The sequence below is a fragment of the Oryzias latipes genome, chromosome 9 (assembly GCF_002234675.1).
Source record: "Oryzias latipes chromosome 9, ASM223467v1".
NCBI classification, from domain to species: Eukaryota; Metazoa; Chordata; class Actinopteri; order Beloniformes; family Adrianichthyidae; genus Oryzias; species Oryzias latipes.
In genome coordinates this window covers 15239601-15251365 of record NC_019867.2, presented here as the reverse complement: position 1 = coordinate 15251365, position 11765 = coordinate 15239601, and the positions used below count along the sequence as shown (strand labels likewise).

Genomic DNA, 11765 nt, shown 5'->3' with positions numbered 1-11765 from the left:
GCAGATAATTGCTTTAGAATTAATGTTAGTCCTAGATTTGATCTGATTTATGAGCCTCACTGAAGCCAGCTCTGGTTTGGGCTTGCTGCTTGGTAAAAGCCAACAAACGTCAGGTTATCAGAAATCCTCCTTTCAACTGAACCTGCATCTGAATTTCTGTTTCTAAAAAACACTTTTGGTTCCATTGCAAGATTTCATTTTTTTTATGTATTTATTTATTTATTTATTTTACATAACCCTTCTTGAAGGGAACCTTGTCAGAAAACATATCTTGCAAAAAGATAGGTAAGCCTTTTAATATCAGATGTAATCTGAATACAAAGGTCTAACAAGAGGAAGTTCTGACAAAGAAGAGAAAATCAGATTACAAAAGAGTAATGGAAGGTCCATTCATGGTACAACAAAAGAGCAGAAGTTTATTTTTTGGGGGAAAAAGCATAGCCTTTGCACAAAACACAAGCTCTCACAGTACAGTTTTGCAACCAACCATGAATCTACAGTTAGCAAGTATGTCAATAGGTCGCAATAAGTTTGAAACTGTCTATAAAAGTTTACATATTCTGATGAGATATAAACATTTAAGGTAGCATCAACACACAAAAGGGGCATGTCTAGATCCAGGTAAAAAAGCAAAGCTTTTACAAAATTAACAGCACAAATTATGTAACGGAGCAACAAAGCGCATTTAAGAACAAACTACAGCAAAAACCAAAAGCTCCTAAAAAAGCACCGGAAGCTATAAAACAAGCCAAAGTAAACAGGAAGTCGTTTTATCGGGTAATGAAAATTTAAAGTCACAAATGAACACAGCAATACACACAAATTCCAAACTATTCATTTTTATCATGACTGCCTGTTGCTTTTAGTTGTCATAGTATTTGCATCGTAATAACTTTATCTCTCAGACTTTTTTCTCAATTAATCCAACCCCTTTCTTTTTCCTTATGCTGTTGTCATGCGGCCTCTCAGATTTAGTTGTCCATAAGTAAATGTAGTCAAAAATCCAAGCTTTTTCTTGTCTTCTTCAGCTGTTTTCCAGATTTCTTCATTAACAACATAGTTTACTCTGTCACTTTGTTTAGCACTTGGTGAGCTAATTACATCACCCAGATAGGACTAAAACTATTTTACCTTTTTCTCTTTTTTTTATCCAACTTTAAGTAATTTGGCTTGCAAGTATGGATAAAAAAGGTATGTCAAATGGTTAACATTTTATATTTAAAAATAAACTTTTATTATAAGAGCTCAGTTGATTTATTTTGTATTCTCACTTTGGTTTCATTATTAATATCAAAAGGGATAGATGTCCTCTTTTAAAGAGGGACCTTTTAAAAATATATTTTTTTAAAGTTCTTTGTTTTATTTCTTGTATTTCTAAAAAACATTTGATTTTTTTATTTGTATTTTTTTCTAATGAATAAACCTATTGCAAATGTGTAAAATGATTACCTGATAAGGATTAAAATAACCTTGCAGGGACAGACACCTGTATGATGCATTGATAACTCCATATAAAACAAATAATAAGAATTGCAAATTGCTATTTAAACTTACAGACACTGTGAAGCAGAAAAAATTATTCAACTTTTTCGTATTTTGGTTTTCTATTTATACTGTACATAACAATTTCAACAAGAGTGTATGTTACCAAGATATTTAACAGAATACAGAAGTTGAAATGATCAATCTGACAAATAGGCAGTTTGAGTGGTTTTAAAAAAGTATTTAAAAAGGGTTGTGAAACTATTTACATGGAATTGTTTTCAATCGTCTATGTATGTCTTGGTGAAACTCAGTAGAGTTCTTTGTTGTCCTCCTTTGATGTAACATTTGTTAGCTTGACATTTTGTTCCTCCATTTTTTCTCTTTTGTCACGAACTTCTCCCTCCACATGGAAACCAACCATTAACTGGTAGATCATCGTACCAAAAATGGCGCCAAGGAAAGGAGCAAAGATCGGTATCAGGAACCACCCATCTCTGGCTCTGTGGAGTTGGCAGAAAAGAAAAAAAAAGGTGATCATCAAGGAATGGTAAGTCAAAAATAAAACAAATATATGTTTCAATTGTGAGGACTTACGTGAAAACTTCCATCCCCCAGCCTGCCATGGCGGTGAAAATACGAGGTCCGAGGTCTCTGGCAGGATTGACTGCGTAGCCAGAGTTAAAGCCCATAGACAACCCAATCACCAAAACCACAAATCCCACAGTGAAGGCCTCAAGCCCTTGAGGGATGGGATTATTGTAGGGATCCACAATAGCCAGAATGCAAACAATCAGTGCTGATGTGCCAATAAACTGTTGAAAAGATAGACAAGTGGTGGACACAGTGTGTTTTATGATCTACCGCTGTAAATGTTACATTTTAAGAGAAAACTCATGTCATTATCTCAAATTACCTGATCAAAGAAGCCATTAAGCAGGGTCAGATGTTTTGCTGGGTAAGTGGAAAAGATGCCCGCAGTGGGACTGGTCACATTCATGTTAAAACTCTCAGGAAAGTCCCACAATGCATCTAGAAACACACAAAGAACGAAGCATAGCAAACAGGTGCAAAACAGCAACACTTTTAAAACTGCATGTTGCAAGACCTCTAAAAACTCCTCCCTTGGAGCTTGTCCTTACCATAATACATGCCAAAAATGATGGCAGCCCCAAAGAAAGCTCCAATTGTTTGAAAGAGGAAATACATGGGGAACTTTCTCCAGCGCTCTCTCCCAAGCAAGCAGAGGGCAAAGGTCACTGCAGGATTCAGATGGCCGCCTGCAACAAAGATGAGAGGATGTCAATAAATACAGGATATTGTTTAAAATTCATCCAAAATATTATAATAATAACAGTACTGGATTGTGTTTTTACTTTCTTGTTACTCTAGGTCGTGTCTTGGCAAAGAAATCATCTTAGCATACCTGACACCTGGCCACACACCAGGATGCCTAAGGTGGCCCCAAAGCCGAACGCAAAGTTAACCGTCATGAAACGGCCATGGCTGCCTTCACTTAGCACATGCTGTGCACAGGCACCGCAGCCAAACATCTGGAAGACAAAACAAATGGGTTTAGTAAAATAATGTTAACAGTGTTTTCTGCTTTCAATACAGCTTCTGTCAAACAAAAATCTGGAGTTATCCTGAGCTGTTTTAGCAATTGTTTGCTAAAATAGCAAATTTTGTTCATTTTTTTCCATCTAATAATACATTCAGTTTTGCTAAATTTAAAAATATTTTATGTTAAAATCAAACAGCACCTAATCTGAGAATAATTTGAAATATAAAAAAGCTCAAAATAGTTTTTGGACTGCTTTATTCAGAGGTAAACAAGTCTGTGTCTACAATCAGACAGCACCACAGTTTCTGAGTGCAGAACTATAACAGAATTATCATACTTGGTGGGAAATTATTGAATGTTTTGCTCTTTTCTTTGTCAACAGTCAAAATAGGTGAATCCTTCTTAGTTTTTCTTTGTCCGCATTGAAAAAGTAGGGGTGAATTTCAGTTAGACCACACAAGTCATATGTTGAGGTTAAGCTTAAGGCAACCACACTGAGGACGCCCGGCGCCTGAGGGCTGTTTATGATCTAGGCTCAGCCTGGACCATTCCAAGCCAAAACTGGCCCTTACTGAGCAAAAGGACCATAAATAAATCTTAAGTTGGATTGTCTGTCTCGGTTTTTGGATTGAGGTGTCACGCAACGAAACACACGTTAGACTATAAATGTAGAAAATAAAACATAAATCCTGTTGTTTACAGTCTGTCCATCTGTCCATAAGTCCATCTATCTCTTTTTTATGAAAAACATATCCCGTGTAAGCCTAGAGGATAGATGTGCCTCAAACATTTGCTCAGATTTGTGGATGCACTGGGTAGCTGTTGGTGGTCATAACAGTAATGTCATGCCAAAACTTTATTGCTTGTGCAATAAAGATAAAACAACAATTTGACCAACCGAAAAAATGTACAAAAATAAAGTTGGTAAAAATTCCTGCCCAAGAAACACATAAAAAGCTTTTAAGCCCCTGCAACTCAGAAGAGTACGGAGCCGTAGAAGAGACTGATAAAAACAGGAGCTTTTTGTCCCCACAGAGGCTTTCAAGTAAAGGGCAGTGACTCCAGTTCATCATGTCAGATGTGTTAAATTACAGACGAAGGTCCATTTCCCTGGATTTACTAATTCTCCTCTTACTTAGATTATGTTACACTGGAAAGGTTCCTAAATCTGTCATAAAATCTAAAGTTCATGTATTGTTCTGCTGAGGTTGCCTGTAGAACAGGCCTGCTGTGAGGCTGCCATGATGTTGTAGTTAGTTTAACTTTACTTGAGGCTCTCCCTCAGCTGGCGACAAATCTCTCAGTGTAGTTCTGTCACAAACAGCTTGTACTGACTTTGAGCTCAGTTAGAGAGCTTATAAAAAGAAACCTTGAGCCAGCCCACTGAGACACACTTCACAGTTGTCTCAGACTTAAAAGTCTAATCTGTGTGAACAGAATAGGAGGTGCTAGCGCCCCAAAGCTTCTCTCTTCTGAAGCAGAAAAAAAACATGCTTGTTTCAAAAAGAGAGTGTTAAAAAATGTTCTCTTCAAATTCTTTATTCTTCCAGTTCCCAACTTTAACCTTATAAGAAAAATGTCAATGATCTGTTTCTTAGATGTAATAAGTGAGTCAGAAAAATGCAGGTCTAAATGGACACACCCGCACACACCCTGAACAATGACACTTGCATTAAGTGTTTTTTTTATTTTTTATAGAATTACCAATTTCATTTAAAACAAAGCTAAAAAAAAAAGAGATAGAACAAACACATCTACACACAATAATTCAGTCTATGATCAACCTCTGGCATTTGTGACAGAGGAAGTGAGAACATGCCAAAGTATGTCAGCAATGTGATACTTACTGTTCTGCTACTGACTTTCCCTGTTATTAACATGTCAGCTATGTGAAGGCTCAACCCTGAGGATTGACGTGCTGTGTTTCTGCGTTGGCCATTGCGTAATAAATCTTTGTCATCTTGTGTCTGAGCTTCTGGACATTTACACAAAGCTAATGGTTGTTCTAGAATTTCAGCTTTTTTGTTTAAAACTCAGCGTATCCCACAAGCCCTTTTAAAAACATCCTCTTTGTGGTGTATGTGTGAAAGATGAGCACAGTTCCTTTTTGTGCACGCTTTTCACAGTTCTTTTCATAAAAACAAAAAAGATACATGATGAAACCTAACAATACTTTGTTTGTAGGATTTATAAGTTATAAAGAAATCTATTTATGGTATGGAAAAATTTGTATTTTTCACAAGCATGCTTCCTGCCATGTCAAGAAAACAGTTGTTTTCCCCTTTAGGATCTTACATCTAATATTTTTTGCAAATAACAGGGAGACTTTAAATGTGTTTCACATCACTCACAGCCTGGAGCCACCTGAAGCTGTTTGTTCTCTCTCAGCAAGTTTCAGCAAGAGTGCATTTAGACACGGACAGAGAACCTGCTCACTTTTCAAAGGTTTCTCTCTGAAGTCTGTATTGCTGCTAAATTCCATTCATTTTGCCCGTGCAAACAAACGTGACATCACATTATACTGTCATGAAGAGGAATAAAAAACAAAAGGTTAATTGAATATTTGCAAAAAGGAAGGAAAACCCCCAGGATGCAGAAGTTGCATACACTCAGGAGATTCTAAACTCTCTACAGCTTTCATTTGATGTGTAGGATGGCGACATTCTATGTACACATCTGTGTAACAAAGATCCTAATTACAGAAAATATTTTCTGTTCTTATTTTGACATATATGTTTACCACAAAAAAGAAAAAAGAAATACAAGTAAGTTTTGATCCTAGAAGTAAAGTTCTAAGTCTATGAACAAAGTGGTTTCCAACAGTTTAACTACCAGCTGGGATCTTGGATCACATGGACTTACCACAAGGATGAGGGTCCCGAGGCATTCTGCAAGAGACTGACGAAGCAACTTGTTGCGGATCTGAAAGGTCCGCGCTAGTTTGTCCAATATGATCTTTTGACGACTCATGTTTGTAGTTGCTGAGAGGAGACACACAGATCAGGTATGCAGCGCTCCTAAGATACTGTGAGACAGAGAGGATGGGGCTCTTCTTATATAGCTCAGATGAGAGGACTTTTTTTCTTTTTTTGCCAGGTTAGAATCGGACCAACCCTATGCACCACGCCTCTCCATGCTTAATCAACTCCAGACTGATTTTCTTGCAGGACCTGTCTCTAACAATACAAACATAAGATGTGCAACTTTTTTTTTCTCATCACCTGTTGTCGTTTCTGGGTTCCTCCAGGATGCTGTTCACACCAGTAACAAAAGTGAAGTATCTGTAAGCATATACAGTACCAAGGTAAATAAATGTGTATTTAAAACAGGTGCATATATAACCAAAAGACTGTGTGAAAAGGGGAACATCAGGTACATTAGCAGTTACTGGTCTGACATGATACTTGGCGTAGCATTTCCCTCATTGTTTGTTTCTCATTTTTGCCTCCAGATTAGATTTTTATCACATTCTTGCTTTTTTTTTATCACATTAACTCACTTCTGTGAGGCTTGGTTGCTCTTGCTCCACAACATTGTTTATCTGATCCAACTGATGTTCTGTTTGAAGGTTTCATGTTTTCTCTACACATGGTTTCATGGGTAATAATCCATAGCAGTTTGGGGTCACCTCAAAGTCTGGTTTTCAGTTCATCTTTGTCAGATTATCTGTCTATTATTAACACTTCTTTAAGTTCTGGAGTTGTCCCATCTGCCTTTAAGAATGCTTTGGTTAAGCCTCTTATTGATAAACCTCACCTTGATTACTCTGTTTTAGCTCAATTTAGACCTGTTTCCAATTTGTCTTTTTAATCAAAGTTCAAAAATGTTGTTTTTAAGCAGTTAAAGTTCTTTTTCGGAACTAAATTTTATTTTTTGAGGAGTTTCAGTCTGGTGCCAAACAGCATCTACAGATAGTCTTATTTAACAGGTTTAGGTTTAGGATTGGTGAGGCATCCTCATCCTCATCTGTGACATTTCCACATGGAATTCAAATTGCTCATTTGTTTGTGGTCTGCCGGTGCAGTAGCAAATCCTTAAAGACCACTATTTACGGTAATTACTTACTTTTGTCCATTCTACAGAGTCTGAAATGTGTTCTTCAACATTTTATATAAAGATAAATTGCAACAGAATCCAAAAAGAAAGCTATTAAAACATTTTGTTTACATTTGAGCCAAACTGTTTGGTTTTCTTTCTTAGTTTCTCTGCAGCAGCTTCTGCTTTTGGTTTTAATACATACGTCAGTTCCAACTACTACTAGTATATGCTGCCTTACAGTTGATTCTCTATGTTTCTTGCTAGTTTTGCTTCAAAAACTGTCATCATCTGAGTGGATCACAGACTTTGTCTTCATTTATCTTTACATTTTGCTTCTCACATATTTTTCTCAATAACTTCACAAACTAATTTCTCTTTTTTTTTTTTTTGGGGGGGGGGGGGGGGGTAATTCCTCTTGTGTAAAAAACCACCACATTACATAACAAACTACACTGTGTCATGGAAAACACACATTGTCAACTTGTGTCATGCCTTGTTATTGCATAACCTCCTACTGACGCCATTAAAATAAATATCATGTTTGTAAGAAAACAATTTGAATATAACGTAGTGCAATTAAAATCAAAATACATGTGTCGATTTCTGTTCTATTTCATTAAATTGACTTAACCCTTTCTTGCCACGTATCAGTATTGGTAATTTGCAATATACTTTGAAATCTTGGATCTCAATTTATTTACACTCACCTTTAAGAATATGTTTTATATGATTTATGATTTAAAATTAACTCAGGCATGCATGAAGGGGTTGTAAAAGTTTAATAAATGAGATACTAAGTGATACTTGAAGACATAGTGGAGTTGTGCAAGTCCGTGCCGAGTGTGTTTCTCCTTCTGTTTTGAATAACCTCCTCTAAAGAGATCCATCACTCAAGCGGGAGGGGCATCATCTGCAAACCACATGGTTTTGAACAACTTCTGCAGAGGCTCTCAAGCAGATGATGGTGTTAGATCTACTGACAAAAAATCTGATGTGGTCATTTAAATTGTAATTTAATTCGAACTGTCTTAACTTAATAATAATTATAATAATAATGGATTGGATTTATCTGCGCTTTTTTAGACACTCAAAGCGCTTACAGTGTGTCCATTAATCATATTCATTCATAATCATTCACTCCTCATTCATACTTGGTGATGGTAACTACTGATGTAGCCACAGCTGCTGGGGCAGACTGACAGAGGTGTGGCTGCCAGTTTGCGCCTGCGGCCCCTCATACCATCACCGGGACATTAACACACATTCACACACCAGTGGAGCCACACTGGAGGCAAGGAGGGTGAAGTGTCTTGCCCAAGGACACAATGACAGTTGGCTGGGGGGAGCGGGGATCGGACCGCTGATCCTTCAATCACTGGACGACCTGCTCAACCGCCTGAGCCACTGTCGCCCATGAACTTGAAAGTGTCCTCTTTTTCTTTTTTGTGAAATTTGAAAAAATGTGTCCAACATGAGTCTAAGTGGCTGTAGCTTTCCATTGAGAAAGGTAAAAAAAAAAAGTCCTTCAATTGACATGCGTAGCAGAACTGCAGGTGTTCACTTCCAGAACAAAAGAAAAAGAGTTTTAAAACCCCGAGGGCAAAGTGTGAAATGTTGCAGCATGAAGCCCAAACATCTGCCTGTTTTCCAACCAGGAAAACAGAAGTTTAAGGAACTAGAAAAATACTGGAAATTTTTTTTTTACAAAAGAAGTGTGTCCAGAGCCAGATCCCGAAACCTATAATTTATTAGGTTTGGTTATTTATGCACCACATACTCTGCTAGCCCTCTGTTAATCTGTTGCCCAGTAAATCTCACAAGTCAACTCTCCATGTTTGTTTAGGTTTAGTTTTTATTTATTTAAGATATAGTGGCCCTTACCCTGACTGGCACTTTGTATTTTCATTGTGAACCATTGGCTGTATGTGACAACTGGACTGAGAGACCCCTCCCTCCTGGCGCTCGTAACAGGAACTGCCTGCTGCCTCCAAGAAGCCAAAATATCTGTTATACCTTTCAGGATAACCAGTCTTGTTTTATGAGTTGAATAACCTGCTGGTAATTCAATGAACGTTCAAAATGTTCGATTCACAGATTCTCCCGAGCCCACTTACAAGTGATAAGGGGTTTGGGACTTTCAACGAGCTCACTTCTGATTGTCGAGAGTGGTTGCCATAGAATCTTTGACTCAGTCCGACTCGGACAAATTGCTGTTTACCGACATTGTCTGACTCCAACATGGAGGCGCCCATATCACAAACAAAATGCCACTGAGTTGACTTAATTTGGTTCAAGCCAAAAGTGACTCATTTTCTATGGGCATCACACTCACTCTGTGCAGTTTTCATATACAGTCAAAGATGTAAAAACCAAGAAAGTACTACTTTTCACAGAATCAGACATTTTTAACTTTATAAACTTAACAAAAAGATATTGTGATCAAAAGATGGAGCAAACAAACCCCACACTGGCTTGAACTCAATCCTGGGGGAAACATCAGCTTTTGTTTTCTACCTTTCATTATTGTGTTCCACACAGCTGTTCAGGTTGTGCAACTCTAAAGTCTAAGTTTGTTTTATATAACCTTGGCTGACAATTTCTCATTGCCAGGTGAAAATCCCACACCAAAGGACTTGCAGAAGCATGCACCGGGTTCATTTTCTTACAAATCCACGTAGAATTCATACATATATAAACCCATTCATTTTTATCCAGCTCATCATGAACATGCAAAAAAAAACGTTTTTTTCTAAGGAACATACCAGACCAGACCATGGAGTGTTTTACTACATGACTAGTTTTACTACATGACTAGTCTTTCTTCTTTTTTCATTCATTCATCTTCTTCTGTTTATCCCTTTCAGGGTCACAGGGCTGCCCTAGCCTATCCCGGCCACTTTGTTTTTCTGTTACTGGAAAATAAAGTGGAGGATTTTCAAGTTAAAAACACTTTTTTGTTACTTTCAGAGGCCGATTCCATCTCCCTGTAGGCGTGTGCACGCCCGTTTTTTTCTTTGAATAGTAGACGCTGTCAAACTCTACTCTAACAAATGGAATGGGAGAGTCAACACGCTCAAACATGATGCATGGGGCCATCTCGGGTTTAGATAAGTCAAAAAGATATAATTTTACAGGACAAATGAAACAGATTAGCATCATAAATGTGATTTTTGTTTTTTAAAGCTGCCTGCTTCACTCTGGGTTGCTTCCTGTGTTTATTTAGTCATTATAGAGTTTTGGAAGTTACAGGAAGCCAATTCGTGGTAAAGACAAGTTCTGACAAAAAGAAAGGATTCCAAACTCAGATCATGGTTTCACATTGAGAATTCAACTTGCTTTGGTTTCTGAGAAATCAAAACATGGATCATTCTTTGAACTGAATCCCATTGAGGGCTTTTAACAACACCGATACTGTGTCATACTCCCACAATTGAAGAGAAGTCAACACTTTGACTTCAGATGATGCATCTTATTAGCTTTAATAGACTGTGATTAAACTGAAAATATAAGTGATGAAGCAGAAAATCTGTGAATTGGTGGCTATGTGCATACAACTTTTAAAGATTTTTAACAAAAAGTCTCATTTAAAATATTAAAGTTAAAAGAAAATCACACATTGATGATTATAGGATACCACAATGATTACAGATAGTGATTTAAACAGTGCACAATTTGTACAAACAATGTTAAAATAATTTACTTTAAAGTTAAGATGAAACTGATATAATAACTGAAAAACTAATCTAAGAAGAGAAAACATCCATGATGGAAAACAGGGAGAAGAAGAAAGAGAACATTCCTGAGTGCACACCTAATTGGTGTCTTCCAGGAATTTCTCAGTGTCGTTTTTCCAGAATCATAGTTGCACACATGTATGTGTAACGGCTGTGTACCGGTACTCCTTCCTGCACAAACCAGTCAGACTCTTCTCTTTTAGGCTCCACTTCATTTACTATTTTGCAGCTGGAACAGGAGAGCGTGTCTCACGCTAATGCAAGGCTTTACAGTGTAAATAGAATTTAAAAAAAGCTCTGCGTTATGGCCGACGCCCACAGCCAGGCTTACAGCCCTCAAACAGCAGGGAACCCAATATGTTAGAACCTCAGGGGGAAAAAAATCTGTGGTCAATAACATTACCACAAAAAGATGATTCTTTAACATTTTTACTACCGCTCTTAGCACATAAACACTTTTAACATACTATTTTGAGTTTTAAAAGAAACACAATTGTTTATAGATTTTCTGCATATAAATGAGATATAAATCATCTGAGTTTTTGCTTTGTGTGGATAAAAGTTTTAAAATCAATTCCAAAAGATTCTGCAAAACCTTTACTCAGGCAAGGCCATCAGCTATTGGAAAGAGTTATGGAAAGGGTCACAAAACACCCGTTACTACTCCCATACCCTTTCAAATGTCCACTCATTGCAAAAAATATTTTAACATGGAAGAAAATTGAGTTGCTGAATATTTTATTTAATTTCTGGAATATTCTATTAGATTAGTTGACATGGTGTCTCATTTAAAAAAAATCCAATGAAAAACAGAAATTAAAAATGTCAAACTATTTTAAAGTAATTAAAAAATAAAGTTCTGTTTCGGAAATGATCTAACTCACCTTTGCAAAGTGGTCTAAATCTCTTTGAGTCCTTTTAATTAAAAGCTTTGCTTAGACGGTGAT

General features: G+C 37.0%; 1 protein-coding gene across 1 annotated transcript; it reads right to left on the bottom strand.

The window, feature by feature from the left end:
* Positions 1-281: 281 nt before the first annotated feature.
* LOC101163089 (aquaporin-3) lies at positions 282-6083 on the bottom strand. Its single transcript, XM_004072457.4, has 6 exons — positions 5909-6083; positions 2909-3035; positions 2625-2762; positions 2399-2514; positions 2080-2297; positions 282-1985 (listed from the first exon to the last, which is right to left on the bottom strand). Exons 1-6 carry the CDS (start codon positions 6014-6016, stop codon positions 1793-1795), a joined length of 900 nt encoding a protein of 299 aa, XP_004072505.1. The 5' UTR covers positions 6017-6083; the 3' UTR covers positions 282-1792.
* Positions 6084-11765: the final 5682 nt, after the last annotated feature.

Excerpts from the sequence above, each read along its gene's own strand:
- LOC101163089 (XM_004072457.4), bottom strand. The coding sequence starts at position 6,016 with ATGAGTCGTCAAAAGATCATATTGGACAAACTAGCGCGGACCTTTCAG. Across the intron at positions 2,515-2,624 it reads CATTTTTGGCATGTATTATG|ATGCATTGTGGGACTTTCCT; the intron begins GTAAGGACAAGC and ends GTGTGTTTCTAG. Across the intron at positions 2,298-2,398 it reads TTAATGGCTTCTTTGATCAG|TTTATTGGCACATCAGCACT; the intron begins GTAATTTGAGAT and ends TCTTTTCAACAG.